We start from the raw sequence: 24,863 nt of genomic DNA on the forward strand, positions 1-24,863 counted from the left end.
ATCTTTCCATTTTTCTGGCCTGTGCATACACACCTAACCCATACTAAATTTCACCAGATGGCATTTTATTTCTTTCAAGTAAAGCAGTCGTGGGTTTAGACAGTTGAATTTTTAAACTTCTGTATTTACTGAAAGTGCATATGGTGCTATATGGACAAAGAAATTGTGCTGAAAGAGAAACATTTCTGTCTTCAGTACCTCACAATCTCTCAGAGGAAGAAAAAAAGTACAGTTATGTGGTGTATTTCTTACAAAATTTTTGCGGCTTTAATTTTCCTCCTCTCCTAAAAATTATTTATGTATATGTATACTGTACACACTTGGAAGTTTGTAGTATTTTAAATTCTTCTTTTGGTTGCAAACAGAAAGGATATACAAAACTTAATAAATTGCCAAAGTCATCCGTGAATGATTTCTAGAAGAAAATGAAACTTAAAACTAAACTTGTAAAAAAATGTGTTAAAAACCTCTGTACGTCAACGTAAGCAGATGTTGGTGTAGAATTTACAAGGATGAGAAGGCTGTAAAACCTCCCTTGAGCCACTCACAGTTCATTTCAAGACCAAGAACGCCCCCAAAATCTGTTTCTAATTTTACAGAAATCTTGAAATTTGGCACGGTACTGAAAAGTCCGTGGAAAGAAAAAAACCTTGTCCTAGCTTCAGCTTCCAACTCCGAAGACAGACTTGCTTCCTTTCAACGGTTTTCACAGATACAGTGACCCACACTCTGAAGTCAGAATTAGCTAACTTTCAAAAACATCTGGAAAAATGAAGGTTAGTATGCACAACTTCAGGTGTTGCTAAAAAATGAGGGCCTGCTGAATTGAGTACGATCAGAGTTTTCTATTGTTTAGAAGGTGAGGATTTGTACTTAAGTCTATACTTCCTGGAGTAAGTTAGGATTGGGAAATTGTTCTAAATATATTGTAGAAATATTTGTCCTTGCAGAACTGGAAAAATTCCAGCAATTAGTGCCAGATCAGTGGAAGACAATCAAAAGTTTTGTGGGGAAGGAAAAATAGGATTTAAGTGTAAAGAAAATCTTGCCATTTCTATTCCTTAGCAGAAATTGTGTATATCTAATTTTCTTTATTTTTTGTAGACATGGTTAAAAATTGTATTTGGAGTTGCCATCTCTGCTGTGCTTGCTTTATTGGTGATGTGTATTGTCTTACGTCCTTCAAGAGGTAAGAATTTTCTCTAATTTTCTTTATCTGCCTTGGCAAATGCACTAAAGCATGGTCATAACTGATTGAACATTTCCTAAGTGCTTATTTTCCAAAGTAATTCTGTTATTTCTAAAAAGACTTATAAGCTCACAGATATGTTGGTGTGCAACCAGAGATAGTGAGGAATTCAAGGCAGGGGTAGGAAGTGATTTCCAGTATTATTTCAGCAATAGAAAAACCTAAGCACTATTCTGTATCACCCCCACATCTCCCCAAAATACTATATGCTAAATTATACGTTTTGACAGGCCTTTAGGAACAATATTTTTAACTAACATTACTTTTCATTATTGGATTGCCTCATGAAAAGTGAAAATGAATAAAAAGGGAAAAGATAAAACAGAACCTATGTTTTATTATTATGATTATTATAAGTATTTCAAAAAATTTAGGGAGGCAATCTAAAATAGAGATCTTGAGAATAATTGTATAGAAAGCCTGAAATTGTTGTCTAGATGCAGTAGCAATGAACACTCAAATTAGAAGATAAAATATTATTAAGCAAACATTATCGTTAGTGATAGATTCTTTTATAAAGGGCTTAGATTAACATTGATCTTCTGCTATTGAAAGTTGGAAGATACTATGGACTGATAATCGGGCAAGTTGGAATTTAAATTAAGACTTTATAAGTAAATCAGTAATATTAGAGAAATAGGTTTTGTGAAACTATTATGAACAAAAGCTCAAGTTCTAAACAAGAAAAGAAATATAGTAATAACAGGTCTTGTGCCCAGGGGTCTAGGGAAAGAGGAAAAGTTTGTATCAACAAATATTAAAAGCTTATGATAGCTAAGGTGGGAAATATCTTTCGTTAAAAATTAACTGTCAATAAAGGAAGATCAATGACAAGCATTTAGCTAAAGAATGTGTGAATCCTAAATGATTTGTTGCTTTAAAAAATTAAAGTACAGAAAATATTTTTTTAAAATTCAAAATGCTCATGGGATTTTCCCAGAATTACAAAATGAAGAGGTTAACCAATAAGATGAAAGCAATGTTCTTGTATGTTCAGTGTTGATCTTCCGTCCTTATTCCTGCTCTCTGCTAGCACACGATTGTTCTGAGACTGTTAAGATATATTGTGTGAATCCATTTTTTATATTTTTTAAGTTAAATTTGTTTTCAGATCTGGGTCTCACCTCATTGGTTTGAGGGCCATATTTACCTCATACCAGCAATTGTCAGGTGAGAGATTAGGTCCTACTGACTTGTGGAATGTGAACCCATTCAAAATTAGCTCCTGATTTTAAAAGAAATTCCCCAGTACTTGAAATTGACACTTTGCTCCCTCAAAAATAAATGTTCTAAGGACAAAAAGTGTATGGATTTTATAGTGAGCCTTATTACATGTCCACCAGTAAGAATCGATTCTTTGTACTTTGGAATTTGAGCCATAATTTCTAATAAGAAATATAATTACACAAATAGCTAATAATTATAATTATAAAAACATAAGTATATGCATGCATAGATATTTGTGTAATTATATATAATCCCAATCCTGACCTTCTTCCCAAGTTTAGACATGTATAATAGGCACATAAATGCGTGTTATAAAGTACATATCTTATAAAAATCTTATGCCATTTATAACCTAGTTCTGTTTCAAATAACATAATTCCCAGAGCAAAGTAATTTCCTGATGGAGAGAGGTAATCAAGTTAAACTGTAGGTGAAATTTTGTTACTCATTTGTAGACGGAAAAATCATGATAAAGCTGAGAATTGTATTTTTTGTCCATATCGTTCTCTTTCTATTCTAAATTGAAGGAAGAACTTGGAATGTCACTTAAAGGACTTGTACAGGGGACTATTCACTCCCCTACTTTCCTGGGCAGGACGAGGGTTGAAGCCCCCTTCCCTTGTAGTCAATGGTATAGATAGCCCTGATGTTAAGTGGATCCTTCTGACTTCCTTTCTTCTCATATCCCACTCCTCAATCATCTTCAGTTTGGAGCTTCAGGTCCAGTTCTCTCTCAGATCTGCCCAGTGCCTAGTAAGAATAGGATCTAAGATGGCAAGTCAGGAGAAGAGAAGGAGGAATGAGGAGGAGGAACAGAGTAGTCAAAGCCAAGTAAGCTTCTAGTTACCTTTCCCTAGAAGTCCCATTACCTCACATTTGCCTTAGAAGCCCTTGTATTCTTCTTAGCCCAGGATTTGTGTGCCAGCAGAACAGTCTTCCTTAAGAAACATTCATTCATGTATTTGTGTCGTAATGAATTAATTTCCACGACCTACCTTCCCATCATTGTGCCAGTTGTTGATGTAACAAAGGTGCAGCCATCTAGATTACCCCTGAAAGGCAGGTTGACAACCCAGTATGGAAGCATGGCCATCACCACAGTAGGGGGTCAGCGTTTACGTGGTTTCCCACCAAGTCTAAGTGAAAAAATTAAAGAAAGGGGCTTTTCCATGGCAGTAGAGGGTCCCAGGAACACCAGCCTCAGGATTAAAACAGCTGTGGGAGGATTTAGGCAGGATTTTAGGAACAAATAGAAAAATGTGGTGGTGAAATGAGAAAGATCCATTTAGATCACTCCTATAATAATAAAAATAAGGGACACCTTTTTTTGAAACTTTCAAAATTTCCCATTTTTATTTTCACCAAATGGAAAACATATATGGGTTTCTACCCCTTAGTCCCAGCCTACACTCATTAGCCTCAGCCTACTTCCCTTCAGCTGATTCCTTTTCTAATCTCCTGCCTCCATTCACTTTTTCTCTTCTTCCCAAGCATCATCACTTTTCCTGTGTGAAGATGCAACCAGGCTGAGAGTGAAAATTAAGCTCCACACCTTCCCCTCATTTTTTGCCAACCCCAAACACACAGACCTTGTTTCAAAAGATTTACAGAGATGACAGAAGCTCCAGAATTTCAAAAGTAAATTTTATATAGTCTTGTTTCATGATTCATACTTTCTGAATTCCTGGACCTGAAGTTGTAAAATTCATTTGTTAAGGAAAATGTTGGAGTTATCTGCCCTCTCCCTGAATTCTGTTGAGTGTAGGGATCCTCACATCATGATGAGGAAACACTCAATAAGTATTGGCTGTTATTTTTCTACAATTTCTAACATGCAGTAGCTACTTACTAAATGATAGCTCGGATTTTATTGTATTCCTCATCCTCATATACATACTACTATATACACAAAGATTATAACTAGGCCCTTCTGTGTGGTGTATTTCAATTTCAACTATGTTCTTCTTAATTCTGAGAGTAGGAGGTCTTTATCCTTGGGTATAATCCCTGTTCCTATCCCCCACCTCTTTGGATCAAAAGCAACAATTTTTCAGAAAATTTTGTGTGCACAGCACTGAAACAGGATATCAGCAGCTCTGAGGCAAGAGAAAAAAAGTAGAAACAAAGGGGCAAGATAAAGGAAGTTGGGGGAGGGTGGAGTGCAGAAGAAAGCAGAGTGAAAGAAAAAGAGAGGGGTATGCAACGTGGAGAAATTGTAAGGTCTCCTGGGCAATGCCTTCAGTACCTTTCAGTGAAAGGACCGCTTAGTCTAGCCTCAGATATCCATGAAATCCTGTCTATCTTTAAACACTTTTCCTTCTATTGTTGTTTTGAGCCTGCTGTGTTTTATACAAATTTGTATTAGTTGTCGATTTTTAAAAATCAGAAGATTTCACATAAAAATTTAGATTTTTGGCTTTCCTTTAAATATGAGATCTGGCAGTACTAGGCCCGTGGTTATAGCTGAGAAGCAGTCATTTCTATGTGGGCAATGCTTTCTCCAGTTTGCTAGACATCACAACTTTCTATTTTATTATGCATAATATACCATATTCATTTACAATATCTGCCTGACTTTTTATAAACATTGGAATATTTAACCCTTGGACTGGAAAAAAGTATATGATGCCTCTTGGGATTAAAAATAACAACCTACTGAATATGAAAACAGTGAGATTAGCATCCCCCTGTTAGCCATTATCCACCAGGTCCAATCCAGTGCGGCTTCTGAACACTTTGTTCATTTGTCCAACAATTATTTATCAATCACCTGCCAAATATCAGTCACTGGTCTAGGGCACGAATGACAAGGTCTCTACCATTAAGAAAGAATGGTTTGATTATAAACAGGTAAACAAATAAATTAACAGAATATTTCAAATTCTTAAAAGTGCTGTTGAAAACAAGTGGAGTGAGGGTTGTGTTAGATATCTAGGACTGCCATAACACAGTACCACAGACCGTGTGGCTTAAACAACAGAAATTTATTTTCTCACAGTTTTGGAGGCTGGAAATCAAGATCAAGGTATAGGCAGATTTTGTTTCTCCAGAGACTTTCCTTCTTGGCTTATAGATGGCTGCCTTCTTGACTTGTCCTCATACACCTTTACCTCTGCGCACGTGCACTCTTGAAGTCTCTTCCTTTTCTGATAAGGACACCAGTCATATTGGATCAGGGCTCCACCGTTATGAGTATGTAAACTTAATGGCCTCCTGAAAAGGCCTATCTCCAAATACAGTGGCATTGAGGGTTAGAGCTTCAACCTATGAATTTTGATGGGGCAAAATTCAGTCCATAACAAGGGTGATCAATGCAAGCTTCTCTAAGATGATATTTGAGCTGAGACCTTAAGGACAGGAAGGACACAAGCTGTGGGGTAAATCCTCAATGCAGACAGAAAAGTAGGTACAAAGGCCTAGAAGCAGGAAAGTAGGGAGTTTAAGGAACCAAAAGGGGACTGATAGCTGTGAGGTCAAAATTATGAAAAAAAGTAACAAAAGAGAATATGTCTATACATCTGTATTTATGATTATACACGCAAACATATAAATTGTAATGATTGTTTACTTAGCTAAGCAACGCATTATATGATTTATTTCAGAAGCTATGTGAAATCACAGACAATTGAGATAGAGCAGAAAACAATATTTTGTAAGAAGAAATATCATTCAGAATGTCTGTATTTTAGGCAGAAATCCATTGTTGTTATTGTTAATATTATCATTATTGTTACTATTACTACTGCTATCACCTCAACAACCACTTTTTGTAAAATAAGATATGTGTGAGATGAAATCGTCTTCAAAGGAGATGTGACTACGTTTCTATGTTTTAAAGGCTTGAAATGTTCCCAGTATAAACATTTAGAACTGTGAAACAGACTCCCTCAAATATCTTAAGAGTTTTAAGCTTATTTATTCACTGTTCTTTTGGAGGAAATATGGGGAAGTCTAAAGGGTTGAAGAAAAGATTTAGAAAGTTCATGAACATAAAAGAGCTTTTGAGTTGAGTGTAAATAAATCAACTTTGCAGATTATATTTCTCTAATGTGCACTTGGATTTTAAAATCACAGGGGGTGAATCTTGGCAAACTTTCTTTGGGTTTTGCCAAATTCTAAACAATTTAGAAAATAATCCAAATCTTTGGATGATTCCCATAATGCAGAGGAGATTACCTGTTTCTGATTTCCAAAGCAAATTGTGTTACAACTTATACGAGAATATCTAGTCATAGATATACCTTGAGAAAAACATGTTCTAAAGCTCAAATCAGGGATGTGGAATCACGGCAAAAAGTTTTTTAAAACCAGAGACAGTACAGTAGGCACAAATTGAGATGATATTTTCATAGATTAGTCAAATACTAATCAGCCTTTTTAAACTTTATCACCTATTATATGTAGAACAAAGAAATTTTTGTTCATTTCAGTATCCTGGTGAACTAACAAAACTATGTAGTAAAACAGACTAACTTACAATTCTTATTAATCTTTATTTCTATTAATAATAGAATAATAGGATTTCTTAGTGTCTAAATTAAATTATTTCCATGAATATTATGATTTTTATGCTTGGTAGAAAAACTGGTAGACAGGACTCTATGAAAGAATAAAACAGAAAGACTATGCCAAAAAATCAGATAACTTAGATGAAATGGACAAATTTCCAGCAATATATAAACTACCAAAATATACTTAAGAGTAAATAGAAAACATGCATAGAACTATAACAACTGAAGAGATTGATTTAGTGATTTTAAAATTTCCCACAAAGAAAACCCCAGGCCCAGATGGTTTCACTGGTAAATTCTAACAAAGATCAAAGACAGATTATTAGCAATCTTTCACAAATTCTTCCAAAACACAGAAGAGAAGAGAACACTTCTGAACTCATATTATAAGGCCAGTATTATTGTGATACCAAAACCATGCAAAGAATTTATAAGAAAAGAAGTTATAGACCAATAGTAGTTACAGACCAAAATCTCTAATGATTATAGGTGAAAAAATCCTCAACAAAATACTAGCAAACCAAATCCAGCAATATATACAAAAGGAATATACACCAAAACCAAGTGGATTTATCCCAAGAATACAAGGTTGGTTTAACATCCAAAAATTAATAACTATAGTATTAGGTTGGCACAAAAGTAATTGCGGTTTAAAAGGTTAAAAATAATTGCAAAAACTGCAATTACTTTTGCACCAACCTAATAAATCATATTAATAGAAAAAAGGATAGAAAACCACATGATTACCTCAATAGACATAGAAAAATGATTTAATAAAATCCAGCATCCTTTAATTATTAAAACATTCAGCTGACTAGAAATAGAAGGAATTTCCTCTGTCTGATAAAAGGCATCTACAAAAAATGCACAGCTAGCTCACACTGGTGAAAGATTCTGTGCTTTTTCCTAAAATCAAGAACAAGACCGCGTATGTACTCTCACCACTTCTGTTCAATATTTTATTGGTTGTGGTAGCCAGGGCATTTAGGTAAGGAAAAGAAAAAGTATCCAGATTGGAAAGGAAGAAGTAAAACTATCGTTATTTGCAGAAGACATGATTGTATTCATAGGACATCCTAAGAAATTCACTACAAAACTATTAGAACTAATAAACAGTTTCAGAAAAGTAGCAGGATACAAGATGAATATATAAAAATTAATTGTAATTCTATATATTTGCAATAAACAATACAAACAGAAGGTATAAACATATGGAAAGAAATCCAAAGTTTATTGATAAAAAAAATAATATTTTTGAGATGGCAATACTTCTTCTATCACTATATGTTTGATCCCTTTTACCCTCTGAAACCTTTGTAACTTTACTAACAATTGTCATACCAATGAACTTTAATTTAAAAAAAAAAAGAAACAATAAAAAAAGAAAGATGGCAATACTCCCTAAATTTATCTACAGGTTTACTGCAATCCATATCCAAATCCTGGATGACTTTTTTGCAGAAATTGAAAAGCTGATCCTAAAGTTCATATGGAAACGAATGAAGGGACCCAGAATAGCTATCTTGAAAAAGAACAAGGAGGAATCATACTTCCTTATTTCAAAACTTACTACAAAGTTTACATAATCAAGGCAGGTTGGTACTGGCATAAATATAGAGTGATGAAATAGAATTGAGAGTCCAGAAATAAAGCCCTACATATATAGTATATTGATTTTCAACAACAGTGCCATAACAATTTAATGGGGATTTTTTTTCAACAAATGGTGCTGGGTGAACTGGATATCCACATGTAAAAAATGATGTTGGACTCCCTTTTTCACACCACACATAAAACTTACCTCAAAATAGGTCAGAGACCTAAATGTAAGAGTTAAAACTACAAAAGTCTTAAAACAAAACACAGGAATAAATCTTCATATTCTTGACTTAGGCAATGTTTTCTTATATATGACCAAAAGCACAAGCAACAAAAGAGAAAGTACACAAATTAGATTTCATTGAAATTTAACAATTTCAGATGGCAAAGGATATCATCAAGAAAGTGAAAACACTACCCACAAATGGGAAAAATAATGTTTACATATCATATACCTGGTAAGAGACTTGCATCCAGAATATACAAAAAACACTAACAAATAAATAATAAAAAGGCAGATAACCCAATATAAAAGGGACAAAGGATAGACATTTTCCAAAAGCAGATATACAAATGACCAAAAAGCAGATGAAAATATACTCAACATCATTAGTCATTAGGAAAATGTAAATCAAAACCACAGTGAAATAGGAGGAATGAAATTGCAGGTGGAGAAATTAGGTGTCCATTGTGGCCTACCTCATGAGAAATGGATTGGCCTTGGGATGCAGTAGAAATAGAGAAAAAGAGTAGGAAGAAATTTTGGTGGTAGAGTTGTCAGGCCTAGGTGTTGAACCCAGGTGATAAGGGAAGAGGGAGGTCAAGGATAACTCTCAAGTATTTGAAATGAGAAACTTGATGGACGATAGTGCCACTGACTTGGAGAAATCTGGAAGGGCAGTATGGATTCTTTTCTTCTTAGCTTTAATGATTTTGAAGTGCTTATGAGATAGGCAAGTGCAGATGTAAAGAAGGAAATTTAATACACAGGTCTGGAAGTCAGAGAAGAAATCCAGTCGGGGTCAGGTGTGGCAGTGGTGGTGGGGATGAGTCAGCCTAAGAATATGTAATAGAAACCTCAGGAGAGTGAGATGGCTAAAGAAAGTCACTCTTACTCAGGCCCCAAGCAACACTGATATTTAAAGTAGAGATTAGAGGAAGATGAGCTGGCAAAGGAGACTGAGTGGACCTATATTTTGAAGTATAATCATTCTATCCGCCTCGTGCATTGTTTGATTCTTGATCTTATTTTTTGTTTATATTGTTGTTGTTTTCTTACGCATGTGCTTTCACTTTAAATAGTAGTATAGTGAAAAAGTGCCCAGCCTCTAAAATCAGATGGAGCTGTGTTTAAGCTCCCACTCTGTTATGTGTTAGGCAAGTTCCTTTACCTCCATAATTTCCATTTTCTACTCTGTAAAACGGAGTTAATAATAGTCCTTATCTTAGAGAGTAACTGTGAGGCTTTAACGGGACCACGCATATAGAGTGTTTAGTACTTATAAAATCTTGGTAAATTATAATTTTTCCTATTATTGATTTAAAGTTACTTCAGATCCATTTTTCTCAAAGTTGTCGGCCTTTGCCCAAATATAATATTAGTTTGTAAATAGTAGATTCCACACCCTGATATTTCCCATATTTGCCCCTGAGTGCTCACTCCAGACACAAACATGACCTGCAATGGCTGGAGATGCTGCCTCCTCATAGACAGCCTCTCTGCAGAGCCAATGGAAAGACAAACGTGGTTTGCTTGGGAACCCATGTCACTTTCTTTTGGGTGGCCTCATAATCATTAGTTCTGGATCAAGTACAAAACTGAGAACAAAGGGATCTGCCAGCCATTTGTGTGCCTACTTTAATAAACCCTATTTTCTCATTTAGTTTATATGACAATTAGAGCTAACATCACATGCTGCTGCTCTGACACGTATTGCCAATTTTTCTGGACTAGAAAATGAAATGGCAGAAATAGAAATAGAATCTTAATCAAGAATAAGCCCAAAGTTTTAAGAAACAATTAGAATAGTGAATCATTCTTACTTGTGAATTGTTTCTGTGAATTGTAATTTCTTAGATTCATAATTGAAATAATTTTCAGCTTTGCTTTAGTAAGTGGAAAATGCAAATAATTAAAGCATAGTTAATTAGAGTGTTTAAGTAGTGTATGAGTAACTGTGTTAAAAATGAGCCAAATTGAATATAAGGGTACTATCAAGAATTAAGTGTTAATCAAGTAAGTGTCAATTACGTATGGGAGAGAGATATGCTTTCCGAATTCATTTCTACTTCTGCACGACTATTTAGAGTTTAAAAAATTATAGATGTGAAAATGAAACTTTGAAAATAATCAAAAGATTGTATTTCAATATTAAAACATTATTTGGAAAGGGGCATGAAATGTATTTATTCACTCGATAGTCATTTGTGGAATATTTCTCAGGTGATTGGAACTTGTTTAGTGTGATTGATGCCAGGCAGAGGCATTTTTATACTGATTTACACACACACATATTCTAGACACTAGAAAACAGTGACCCCCATGCTTTCCCAGCAATCTGAAGTCTAACCTGGGACAGAATCAGTCCCCTTGCCCTTTCTCATTCCTCAAGGATCAACAGAGGGAATGTATTTAAAGAAGAATCTATTGGGACCTAGCCTCAAAAGAGTGAATGAGAGGACTAAATAGGGCCATAAACATTACAGAAGACCATTATCATTTCTTGAAGGCCGTTATGAAAGCTTAATTGTGGGGAGTCTTTGTCCATGATGTATGAATTGCTAGCAGGCCAGCCCCACTCACCTACCTGGAGTTTATAGGCAAGGAGCAATTCCAATGATAAATACAGAGTGCGGGGAACCAAATAGGTTCAGTGAAATCACTAAATTTGGATTTTTTGCAGGAGAATCACCTGGAGGGCTTGGTAAAAATAAAAACTACCAGGGCCTCATCCCCAGAGATTCTGTGAGATAACAACTAGGAATCTGTTTTTCAACTAAGCACTCAGGACTAAATTCTGATACCTATTTAACTGAGGGTACGTCCAGGTAGAAGAGTGTACACGTGAAATTTATAACATGAACAAGAAGGCAGAGAGTAAGGACAGACATATATTTCAGGAAAAATTAGTGAAAATGAGTTAACATAAAATCTGTCTGGTTAATTTAGGTGTTTTTTTTTTCATTCAATAAATATGTATCATGCTCCCACTATATGCCAAGCACTGTCTTAGCTGCTGGGCATATAATAGTGTGAGAAAAATCACAGACTCTGCCCTCATGGATAAAGACCTATGCCTTATACAATTCACATAAATATAGAGATAAAAAAAGGTTCACGTTCGATAAATTGAGGGAAGTGTTGAGATAGCAATAGGCCAATGGCGTTTTCACAGAGCCCAAACGGAAGGTCATTTCTGCTGGTGGCTGATATAGGGGTCGAGCCTGATAGTGTAGTGAAACATTATTATGTTTATAATCTTCCTAGATGTACAACGAAGCAGAGCTTGGATTAGAAATTCTAAGTAAATTTTATAACCGTCAATATGTGACCAAATGCAACATCTCAAAGCACACACATCACTCCACTGCATTTATGAACATGTGGTCATTTTCAGCAGAAAGAGAAGAATGCCTAATTGCAATTCTTCCCATCTGATTTGGTATCACTCTGAGCCCGGCCTGACTTCAGCATAAGCACACTTTCTGAGCTCTGGCTGCACCACATGTGAGGTTAGGAAGAAACACCTACCCCAATTCTGAGCATGAACCTTATTTCCACACAAACATAGCTGGCTCCTCTGGATGCTTTCTGTACATTGACTTGTTACCTCTTAGGTTCTGGTGGGGCTTATTATCATCATGGTAATTAGTAGTACAATTAATACATGATAAAATTGCCAGACAGATATTTTGAGTCATAATGGGCATATGCTAAGTTCTCTGTAAATATTATTCGCATTTATAGCTACTATGAACACGTTTAAAATAAGTGAATAACTAGGAAGTAATATGAAATATACTCTCTTGTAACTTTCATGTATAATCTGAGGTTCTAAAAGAGTAAATAACTAATCCTTGAAATCTGTTTGAGAAATCCGATAAGGATCAGCATGATCATTAATGAAATGAAAAGGAAGATGAGTAGGAATTTAAAACATAATTTGAGACTCTTGTTTTTCAATAAATTTTATTTTTCCATATACACAATATTAGTGCTGTGTTTATGATTAGAATTGTGATATTTCAGTTATAAAGCCACATGATGAACAAAATGTTCCAAGTACAACTAAGTTTCACTGTATTAGAATAGAAGTAGACATTAACTGTATATGCTAACAGCCTAATCTGAAAGTGTTTTTCCCAGTGAAACTGGGAAAAAACAAAACATCCCATTGGTCAAATTAGTTTGGGATTCACGGATCAAAAATATTTATTTGAAGAATACTGATAAACTATGACAGTCGCAAAAGCTGACACGTATTGATGGCTTATCATGTGTCAACCATGGAGCTAACTGCTTCACTTGAATTAGCTCACTAAACAGTTTATAAAAATGAAGATTAACTTTAGCTATGACTTTCTCAGTCAAGCATAATTGCAAGTAAGGAAAATTATATGCAAGATTAAATAGGAAAATCTATTATACAAGTCATTAGCCATAATCAAAACATTATTTACACTAAAAAAAAAAACAAACAAAAAAAGAAATCACCAAGGTTATACTCATTTATTGAATTAATATCAATTTTTTTAAATATCTAGTTTTTGGGGGTATTCGCAATAAAGGGATTCACTAAATTTTAAATCTATATGATCAGGATTGTGTAGACACAAATTAAATGTATCTCAAAAAGAAAACAATTTCCACTTGACTAGAATTCCCCCTTGACTACATTAGAAATTGGTTGCATGTGCTCTTAGGAGAGTTAAATAAAATTGAATTAAAATACTTTGCAATTATTCTAATGCTGTTGTAGTAAAATGGTATTTTATTCATTGGTTGGGGATTATAAAATAAGTAGTATAAATTTTGCACAAGACTATTTAATTAAATAGAAAAAATTCATTATAAGTAAACGTATGGCATGCACAACCTTACTTAGGATTCTAAGACAATATGAGATTATCATTTTTAAAAAATAGAATAACCTAATGTTATTAAGTATTTTGTGTGTCTGGTTGCAAAGGGATTCACCAGTCACTTGTGTTCTTACAGCCAGCAGAATAATTTTTAGTAAATTAAAAAAGTAATTCAAGTTTTTAATCAAACGTGTGGAGTATACATCATTTAGTGCGAATCAGTTAAAATAGCAGACGATGGTCATTTGGTCAATATCCAGTTGGTCAATTGGCTCTTATCACATGGCAGTACAATTTATGTAACTATAAGGTTAATAGAACATGCTGAGTCTCAAATTTCAAAACTTAATGTGATAACCCTGGTTATCTAGTCCATTTTTTATATGGACTAGTCCATTATCTAGTCCAGTTTTTTATATTATAGGTAAAAAGCCTGTGGTGTCAGAGATTGACTTACCAAAGCCATATAGAGAATTAGTAGTAAAACCATTCTGTAAAGAAAAGGGCACAAATTTCATCCATCCATCCATCCACCATCCTTCATTTCATGTTTCATTTATTCAATAAGTATTTGTTATATACCTATTATGTGCTAGTCACTAGGGAGGTGATGGTGAGCAAAAACTAGATGTGGTCTCTGGCCTTATGATGACTTTTATAGAATACGGTGGGAGATGGAGAATATTAATAAAATAATCACTCGAATACATACATGAGTACAAACCAAGACAAATGCTCTTTAAGAACATTGTCTAGGACAATGAATAACAAGGGAGCCAGACCTAAACCAGAGAGTCAGGAAGGGTTTCCCAGAGTAAGTGGCCCCTATATTGAATATTAAAGGCTGAATAGAAGTTAGGAGAAGAAGAGATACAGAATCCCGAGAGAAAGAAATGACTATTTGGGGAACAGAAAGCACAGCATGTTTGGAGTCTAAAAAGTAATGAAAGAGGAGCAAGATGGGGCTGGAGGGATAGGCCATCCAGACCAGCTAAGGCATAGTCCGGACTAACAGTTTCGGTCTTTATCCTAAGAGTCATGGAAAACTATGGAAGCGTTTAGCAGGAAAATAATGCTGTCATCTTCAACAGTTTTATTTTTACAATGGCAAATGCCAGATTCATAAAAGCTATTCAAGGTATAGAACTTTTTTTCTTTTCTTTTTTTTAAAGTTTTGGTTCTGTAAGTGATGACCTGGAGAAGGGGTAAGGTGGGAGGGATGGAGAATGGCAATGTGAACATGAAGGAGGATTGGAAGTTGGTTGCCATACTATCCATCTGGGATATCTGTTTCAGGGCTCTATAATGAGTGTGTTCTGAGAATTGTCATGTTTGAAAAACACAGTTGTTTTGGAGGATTTACATACAGGTGAAATTCGCTTGTGGTTTATAAGGCACATTAGGTTAGCTTTCATATGGAAAACCTCTACTCTTGAAATTTCTAAGATTATTTGTGTAGATGATGTGGTTTTCTTTTCTTCTGGTCCACTTTCTGTTTATAAAAATCCCTAGTCAGGATAAGTAATTCACTAATTCACTCATGCCTCTCTTGTGACATCTGAAGGTAAGGATTCTGGCTGATCTCATCTGACTAACTAGGGTGCAAAAATACATCATTGATAAATCAGTGGAAATTCAAGCCAAGTGTATGTGAGAAAATGCAGTAAAATGCTTAAGAGTCTAGGTATTTAGTCAAACCCACATAGTCTGCAATCCCAGCTTTGCAAGGCTTAGAGTTGTTGGAACCTTATTTCATTGTCCTTCTTTAAAATCTCTGGCAATTCTTCTGCCTGAAGAATAATGCCCCTGCCTCTCATCATGGTCCTTCTCTAGACCCTTCACTCAAGATTTCCCACCCTTCCAAGCAACCTAACTACCTCTCTAAGCCTCAGTTAACCTGTCTGTAAAAAAGGAGATAGTACTTATAGCTATTGAAACAGGAGTTAAACAAGTGTTTCGCAAATGGCAGATCTTTTCATTATATGATAAAGAACAGATGAGAGAGGGGCCTAGTATTTATTTGAGTTATTCTTTTTAGTAATAATTTGTTTCCTCTTCCCCCAAAGTTCATAACTCTGATGGAAATACAGCAAGAGCACTCACACTGAAAGATATTTTAAATGGAACATTTTTCTATAAAACATTTTTTCCAAATTGGGTTTCAGGTAGGTAAATTATTATTTTTTTTTTTTACCTTTGGGTTTCAAAATGTATGTTTTATTTTGCTTTTGCTTTTAGTGCCAACACATCTCTGTGGTGACAGAAGCTGAATCAGTTGAAATGGAAAAAAGAGCAATTATTTAGATAAGTCAAGTAGTCAGAAAAGCATTTCTGACAGAACTATTTAGAATGGAATTTCCCAGTAGTAAAGGGACCAATAGGAGTTTATCAGAAAAGTAAAAGTTGAGAACGCGTGGTTAGAATACTTTGAGTATATGGTACTGATATTCAGAATGAGAGATAAATACCTATTTAGGAGAGGTCATAAGACTTTTACCAAAAAAGAAATCCATCATTAATCTGGATAATGAAAGAAATAGACAAATCCCACCCTACCAACAAATTCTTTAAGGGCCATAAAATTGATATTTGCATACGGTTTTCAAAAGGATGTTGTCATATAAATCTAATCAAATAAATGGTAAAGTCAACTCAATCGTTTATGACATTATAGTTGATATCTAAATTGCCACTGAACAAAATTGAATATTTTCATTTTTCTCTTTAGAAAATAAAATGCACATAAAATAAGTTTTAAATTAAATTGAACATTACCCAAAAGAAATGTATATTTTTATTGCAAAGAAACATACCATTTAAAACTAATTTATCCTTTTATAACAGTGAAAACCCAATTTTATTCCTAAGCACCTTGGACTAGTTAGAATAAGGTTGCTACTAGCAAAAAATGGCATTTTAGTGGAAAGTAGAAAAAAGTATCCTTTCCTTCCTTCCACCATCAACTTACTGTTTTAAATATGGCAAAGCAATATGTACGGGACAGAGAGGAAAAACAAAGTAAGTCTGTGAAATGAGAGATGTTTCTCTCTGTTATATATGTATTTCCTGTTAAGGGAGGTTATTTCAAGTTGTTTTTGTTTTTCCTTCTTGTTTAAAGGACAAGAATATCTTCATCAATCTACAGATAATAATATAGTATTTTATAATATTGAAACAGGAGAATCATATATCATTTTGAGTAATACCACCATGGTATGTATCCAACATCACCTTCCTCCTCAGAAAACTTTGCCAGCTCTTCACTGACCAAGAAACAGTCCAAACACTTAGCAATGGATCTGGACCCAGCCTGCCTTCTCAGCTCCACCCCCACTACAGTTTTCCTTTAATCCTCTCTTCTAGTCGCACTAGACTACTGCCCTTGCCTCCTGTAAATCACCTAACATCTTTCTCCCTCTGTAGAAATAGTATAGTATGAGATAAAAATTAAGAATTCAGTCAGGTAAACTGAGGTTCAAGTCCTAGCTCTGTCACTTACTAGTTACGGAAACTTGGCCGAGGTTCCACACTACACCAACCTCACTATGCCTTAGTTTCTTCTGAAAAGTAGGAATAATAATACCTCTTTAAATTCATGTAAGAATCAAATGAAGTAACATTTGAAAGTGCGTAGGGCACTGCCTAACATCGCATAAATGCTCAATACATGGAAGCGATGATACATAGGCACACGCTACTCCGTTCTGGATTCTCAATCTTCCTACTTTCTCTGCCCTCAGGAGCCCACCAATCTTAAAGCCATGCTCAGATGACACTCTCCTTCTCTGTGGAAGCAATGATATTCTCATTCGGATTCAATCACTTCTTCCTTAATGTTTTTGTCATTCTATATTTATATCTTTTTTATAGAACCAATTTGTAATACAAGTTACTTATTTATAAGTTTAACAACGGTATAAGCTTCTTGAAATCACAAAATATATCTTTTTTCTCATGGTGTCTAGACACTTATAGTGTGTAGTAAATTTCTTTATGTACAGTAGGTACTACCTAAACATTTTTAAATTGCATTGAAGGTATATGTATGTAGGAGTATTACAATGATGCTATGTTCTTTTAGAATGACAAATTAACATAGTTTGGCTACTTTTTTCTACATTCTAATCAACTTCTTCATAATTTCAGAAAAGTGTGAATGCTTCAAATTATGGCTTATCACCTGATCGGCAATTTGCATATCTGGAAAGTGATTATTCAAAGGTATTGATTTTTTAATTTGGGTATATCTGATTATATCTCCTACTAACCCACAGTTTGGCCTATAAGTGTCTGAGGAAGCAAGAGTCTACCTTTATGTCTAAAGAGTCAAGAAGTTAATGTGGGTTCTAGATGAGCCCAAAAAGCATAACTGAAACATATACAAATAATTTAGAATTGAGCATACTTGTCTGGTTATCATCAAGCAGTAGAAACTACTTTCCTCTGGGGAAAAAAACTTTGTTTAGGGGGCACCGATATTCATCAGAAAAGGGAGAATCATTCTCGTATTTCAAGAGCTATTTAATATTATAAATCATTAGTTAATTCTCACATTTTAACCACATAAAGTTTATTATTAGTGAAAATGGGAAAATCAAGATGCAGCTTATTTAACTCAATTACTCAAGCAAGATAATATACAGTCAGTGGCAGACCAGTTTAAATCTGTCTTGGAAAGCTTACTATAGAAAAATCCCACCAAACCAGACCATTTACCCTTGTTTCATTTCCCCCTCCTGAATGAAGTTGAGGAAGTTAATCATCTTATTCTTTCTATTTATACATCATCAAGACGATTTTTTTTGCAAAATAGCAAAAGAATTTACTATCAAGTTAAACATCTAATAATTACTTTTGATCAAGAATCTTTTGTTTTAACTGTCATTTTTCATATCCTATTTGAGATGCAAAACTTGCTTAATATTCAGAATGAAAAGTCAACCTTGACCCTCAGTAGTTGTTCAGTCGGCTGATTATTTTCCGACAGACCAGGTCCTAGTACCAGCAATCTTCACAAATACATGTTTCAACCTGCTGGAGCTTCTTTGACAAGAGTTTAAAAGCCCTTTTAAGAAACAAAATCCAAAATAATAATTGCATTATTCACTAACCACAATACAAATATGAGAAAAAGAGTAGTTTGTTTTTGTTTTGTTTTTTAAGGAGATAAGCTATATCTCTCCTATTTATTTTTTCAGTTTCTATTATTTTTTTTTTAAAAAAACATACTTTATTAAAGAGGGGCAAGCGTTTTGCAATAAAACTATATGTTGAATGAAATTCTTTTTACATAATTTTAATGGGCATCGTGATAATTACTCAGGTGCTTGGCAGTCCTTCTGGGCCATGGAAATCAGTGGTTTTACTTCAATCAAGGTAAAGTATAAGTGGAAAATTCTTAGGACAGAGTGTGTCAAAGAAAAGTTTGTTGTATTAAGAAATGTCTTTGGATGTGGTTTTTATGGAGTGAGGGTTGAATTGTTGCTGAGATTAGTTGTGGAACTTGGACAAACAGCAAAAAAAATCCATAGTAAAATTCTTTAAATGAAGACTCATTGGGAATTGAAACGTGTCCTTCCTAGTGTCTTGTGAAAATAGCCTTTTTTATAATTCTGAATCTTGAATTGAATGATCTATGATTATGCATTACTGATATAAGCTTTTTAAAAATCATAATTTATCTTTGCCTCTCTTCTTTTTGACAGCTTTGGAGATACTCTTACACAGCAACATATCACATCTATGACCTTAGACATGGGTAAAACTTTATGTCTGTTTATTAATACTACTTAAATCTAATACATAGACTTTTTCATTACAAACTCTGATTTGAGGTTAAGACTACATTACCTTGTTACTAATCTTAGTTTCTTACTTGTTTACAATATTTGTGCACCCAAATAAAAAGAAATTCAAGGAAATATTTCTATGGAATCTTCACCTCTTTTTATCATTTTTATTAATATTTGGCTAATATTTTGCGTTTTTATACACCATATAGTTTTTTCCCCTCTAGTTTTGAACACCAAATTATAAATATACTATTTATGGAAATAAACATATGTAGTAAAAGTACAAAAACATTCATGGGAACGATACAGTATTTTTAGGAGAGTAGTTACCTCATTGGAAGGAAACAGAAAGGAGGGAGATGCAGCATTCCTTGTATGTGAACATATATCCCACTAGTCAATTTTAGACTAATTGTTTTTAAAATGGCAAACCATTAATATTTCTTAAATTTAGATAGTAGATAAATTATCATCTATTACATTATTTTCTTTCTTTGAATGTCTATTTGAAATATTTACAATTTAAAAGAAAAAAAAATAAATGAATGAGTAAGTAGGTGAAGGACTAAGAAAGAGAATTCCTGGCAGAAAGAAAATTATGTAAGCACAAAGGGAAGGGAAAGCATGGAGTTTTTCAGGAAACTGAATGTAGGTCAGTTCAGTTGAAATTGGAGGAGGACATACTGACTAGCGGGAAGTGGTGTAAGGTTGGAAAGGTGCTGAGGCCAGGAAGCATGGGCCAAACAATAATGAGGAAGCCATTAAAAAGAGTTTAGATTTCATCTGATGACAATGGGGAATCACTGAAGGATTTTATGGGAAATGACATGATCAGATTTGTACTTTAGAAAGATCATTCTGACTAAGACTGGACAATGAATTAGTTTGGTCGCTCATCTTAATATGATACCCTATTTGCTATTATATAAAAGGAAAATAATTATATATCTTGAAGAGGTATTGAAAAATCTTACGGCCTAGTTCCCCTTTTGTCTAGTAAGAGCACAAAAATAAAAAAATGTATCTGCTTCTTTTACATTTTCAGAAAAGAATAACGCTGATCTCCTTCAACTGTCAAATTAAGAAATAGGAACCGGTACATAAAATAGAATCTAAATTAATCTGATGTACACTGAGTCTTTCTTTTTTCTGTATTCACTTTGCCACTAAATTCAGGAAGTATTTACTGAGTACCGACTATGTGAAAAGCATATATGGGAGGATATAGAAGAGCTTAAGGTGCCAACCCTACCCTCAAGAAACATTTAAGACTAGTGAAGTGGAAATCTTACTCTTTCAGTACAGTTTCTTAAGGCTGTAATCATTTTCTTATTTCTCATTTAATTATTTTTTATTCTCCAAGTCCTACCTATGTTGAGGGTCACCAAATTTTTAACAGCATTTCAAAAGAATATGGCAATACTAATATTTTAATTATGGTTTGTATAAGCTTTATGGCCTAGAATCATTTTAAATATTTAATTTTTGTGCAGCGAATTTAATCAAACTGCTGTTGTTGAGTTTTTCTTTCCTTTTTTTTTTCTTCACGACTGTTAATTTGCCAGATTGTTTTTTTTTTTTTTAAATCAGGAAAATATACTATAATTTAGGAAGTGAGGGGTGACAAATTTGTTGAGATTCAAGACAAGATTGAATACCAATAACTCCAAGTCATCTATGTGCCTCTGAAGAATATAAAAATCTACTACCGAGAAAATGGAGATGGTTCTGGTTTCCAGCAAGGGAAGGAATACTGAGGAGATGACAGACAGCCTTTGTAAATAAAGCAGCCTCCTCCACTTTCTCATAATGTTAATTATTTAGAAAACACAGAAAATAGCAGCTGTGGTGACTTTCCAGTCATGAAGAGACTATGCCCTGAGGTTTTTTCCATCTTGGTGCTGTCTACATGATTGCCTCGATGATTCCACAGCATATGGAAATGTAAAGCAATGTTGCAATGTCAAAGATAACATGAGCACTGACTTGAGATAGAATTGTAAACCAGGTGAAGAGTATCTTCTCTGGGTCATTTCTTCATCCATGCCCTCGTATGTCTTCAATATGTTCTGGACCTTCCATGGTCCAGGTGCTCATAAAGTGCCCTGTGGCAGTCAGCATTCACGCTGCAGCACCAATGGTCTTCCTCCTCCAGGGGCATCAAACCTGGTCAGTCCCGTGCCATGTTCCCTCATTTTTCACTAAGCCTCCTGCCACATGACCTAGTAAGTTAAATCAAGGTAATATGTGTTACAAGTCTTCTCAAACTTTAAAAAATGAGGAAATTAGAAATGTCAGAAATATGTCAGGTCCAGATATAGTTTGGAGAGGGAAGCCCGAGAGTCTTTCTTTAGTCTCCTCACATTATACCTTGGAGGCATGTTTTATTTTTGTCTCCACAGAAACATTCTTGATTAAAACTATTAATACAATCTTAAAGAAGATAATAATGAAACCTTAAACATGATATCCTATGATTCTTTAACACATAAAAATCTGAACACATTCTTGCCGAAGGATTACAAAATCTCTACCGTGCAAGTCAGTCAGTTGAGTATTTGCAGGATGACTCCAAGGATCAAAGTGAGATTTTTGACCAATAAGATATTTGGAATTTCCCCATGGGTGGAGGACTTTGCAAGCTTAAGGCATATTGCCCAGTATACGATCTGTTTTTCAGTTTAGCTTGAGATCAGATGTTCCTTTCCGTTTCTGATTTCAAGTCAGATCCCTGGGGAGATTGTCAAATGGCATCTTATTTTCAAAAACTTGAAATGCATATGCATTCACAGAGATGGGGGTTGTGAATGAGAATGTGGAAGAGTACATATTAAAGTTAAGCACCATTATAGAATTTCAGAGCTGGAAGGCACTTCAGCAACCATCTCAGCCTGGTGTGTACAAATTTTAAACTCTTGAGGGTTAAAGACTTGAGTTTAATCAGGGGTCCGCCAAGAACTAGCAATGTGATTTTTAAAAGTCATATCATGTCTCTAACCTTATGTTTATTTTCTACAAAATGAGGGCATTCCATTAGATGAGTTCTAGAGACATTCCCACTTTCACAATATATAAATCTTTAATCTGTTCACTTCATTCTAAAGGTCAGAAAACAGACCCAGAGAAGTTAAAGACTTCTAAGTAATGAGTGAATTACTGCAAACTACACGCCATGTCTCCAGTCCCAAATTGCCACATTCGTTCTGTTAGGTTTGAAGAAGCAAAGAGGATGACCCTTCATTTTTATTGTTTCTTTATTTTTTCTCTTTATACAGATTTTTTTTTTTGCATTGAACAGCAAGGTTTATTTCATTTTTTCTTTCTGTTTTTCTTTCCTTCCAGAGAGTTTGTGAGAAGAAATAAGCTTCCTCATCCAATTCAGTATATATGCTGGTCGCCTGTTGGGAGTAAATTAGTAAGTGTTTAAATTATAGAAGTGTTTAATCGTTTCAATAAAAGAGAAGCCATTTGATTTTGGCCTTTGTTAAATTTCCCTGCCCAAAAGGAAAAAAAGTACATTTATCACTATTTTAGTGGTGAAAAACAAGAAGAGTTTTGATAAATTGAAACCCATTTGAGAATTCCGCAAAATCTCGAGCTCATGGATAGACTTCTTTAAATATCGCAGTCAAACTTTATCCTTATACTCAGCCAGAATGCGTTGTGCCAGAAAGCTCAGGAAAAATATGGTTTTCACAAGTTTCCCAGACTAGCTTCAGACAACATGAAATTTTGTCCAAGCTCTTATTTAAAGACTCTAAATAAAGATTAGATCTGGCTAGCTATTAATATTCAGAGATTTATTTGACTTTCTGTCAATATACATATTTATTCGGGTAATAAAACAACTAACAAAATGGTAGACTTTATTCTTTATTTGATACAGACTTTAAAAATCATAATCGATGTTAATGTGAGTTGGTTGGGTTTTTTTGACCTACTAAAATGATATTTTATTTCTGAATCTTTTTTGCATCTGGATTACCATTCTTTTTAATTAGGTGAATAATTAACCCAAATATACAGACTTCATTGCATTTCTTATGGAATTTCCCCTTATTAACTGTCTTACCACCACTTCCAGGCATATGTCTATCAAAACAATATCTATTTGAAACAAAGACCAGAAGACCCACCTTTTCAAGTAACATATAATGGAAGAGAAAATAAAATATTTAATGGAATCCCAGACTGGGTTTATGAAGGTAAGCTATATTCTTTTTCTACTGCTGCAGTTTTGGGCTTTTAATTGAAAATAATTGCGTACATTTTGATGAGTGGCACGTTACTGAGATGAATGGTGGCATTTCTGAAAGCTGTTATCCAGGTTATGAACAGGATATAAATGTTCTGAAAGAACAAAATCTTGTTGTCAGGCTGGTAGAATTTATTTTTATGAGCATTATAAAGTGGTAGTGACATTTATATTCCAAAAAATATATGGTTCTTAGATGCTGTGTTAATACCTCTTCTCAGGTTTGTTTTCTCTTGAGAAATAAATCTTTTTTCCCCAAACTAAACAACTGAAAATATTATTATGCGGGAAAATATTCTTAGTGTTTTATACTTTTGTGAATTTTGTCCTCTTTGTAGGTCATGTAAGATGCAGGACTTAACTGGACTTTAGTAAAAGGCCTTCTAGTCCTTGTCTAGTAAAAAATATATAACTGAAATTTTTTTTTTTTTTTTTTTTTTTTTTTTTTTTTAGTATTTCCAGGAAAGAAAGTCAACTTTCAATGTTTAAGTCACTCTGTAGTATAATTACAGTTCTCCTTGTTTTGGCTATTTTAGATGACTATAAAAAACAGAAGCTACAACAAAGGGAAAAATTAATTATTGTTGATATGTTTATTATTTATTTTAAAAATTATGTTTCTGTTCAAGGTCAATTCCTAAGGAAACTAACTCATGTTTGATAAGGGATATAAGATTAAACTGCTCCTCTAAACCCAGACTATTTATTTTTTAATAATTAAAGTATGTCACATCCACATCAAAAAAATGATTTCAGTTAATGTATATGTACAATGTATTTTGAAGTATATACAATGATTTTAAGAGTAAGCTGTAATTGTAATTAATATGCTAGTGTTTATTTTTCAGAGGAAATGCTTTCTACGAAATATGCTCTCTGGTGGTCTCCTAATGGAAAATTTGTGGCATATGTAGAGTTTAATGATACAGAGATACCAGTTATTTCCTATTCCTATTATGGCGATGAGCAATATCCTAGAACAATAAATATTCCATACCCAAAGGTATGTAGAATACTTTTAGCAGATGCTTCTCTTTCTTTTGTGTCAAAATGAGCATCCAATACCATGAATAGAGATGGGATCAACAAGTTTGGAGAACTTTTTATCCTTGTGCATTGTAAAGCAAACATTGTACTCTGCTCTATTA

General features: G+C 34.1%; 1 protein-coding gene across 2 annotated transcripts in view; it reads left to right on the forward strand.

The window, feature by feature from the left end:
- The first annotated feature begins 569 nt into the window (after window positions 1–569).
- Window positions 570–24,863, forward strand: part of FAP (fibroblast activation protein alpha) — a 70,962-nt gene continuing 46,668 nt past the window's right edge. Inside the window, exons 1-9 of one of the 2 annotated variants that reach the window (XM_033112008.1) lie at window positions 570–776; window positions 1,105–1,189; window positions 15,735–15,833; window positions 16,787–16,881; window positions 17,815–17,889; window positions 19,374–19,426; window positions 22,803–22,875; window positions 23,545–23,665; window positions 24,564–24,718. In XM_033112008.1, coding sequence (XP_032967899.1) covers window positions 771–776; window positions 1,105–1,189; window positions 15,735–15,833; window positions 16,787–16,881; window positions 17,815–17,889; window positions 19,374–19,426; window positions 22,803–22,875; window positions 23,545–23,665; window positions 24,564–24,718 — 762 coding nt within the window. In that variant the 5' untranslated portion in view covers window positions 570–770. The remainder of the gene's footprint in view (window positions 777–1,104; window positions 1,190–15,734; window positions 15,834–16,786; window positions 16,882–17,814; window positions 17,890–19,373; window positions 19,427–22,802; window positions 22,876–23,544; window positions 23,666–24,563; window positions 24,719–24,863) is intronic. The other variant, XM_033112009.1, reaches the window with a different exon arrangement.

This window comes from Rhinolophus ferrumequinum, chromosome 8 (assembly GCF_004115265.2).
Source record: "Rhinolophus ferrumequinum isolate MPI-CBG mRhiFer1 chromosome 8, mRhiFer1_v1.p, whole genome shotgun sequence".
Taxonomy (NCBI): Eukaryota; Metazoa; Chordata; class Mammalia; order Chiroptera; family Rhinolophidae; genus Rhinolophus; species Rhinolophus ferrumequinum.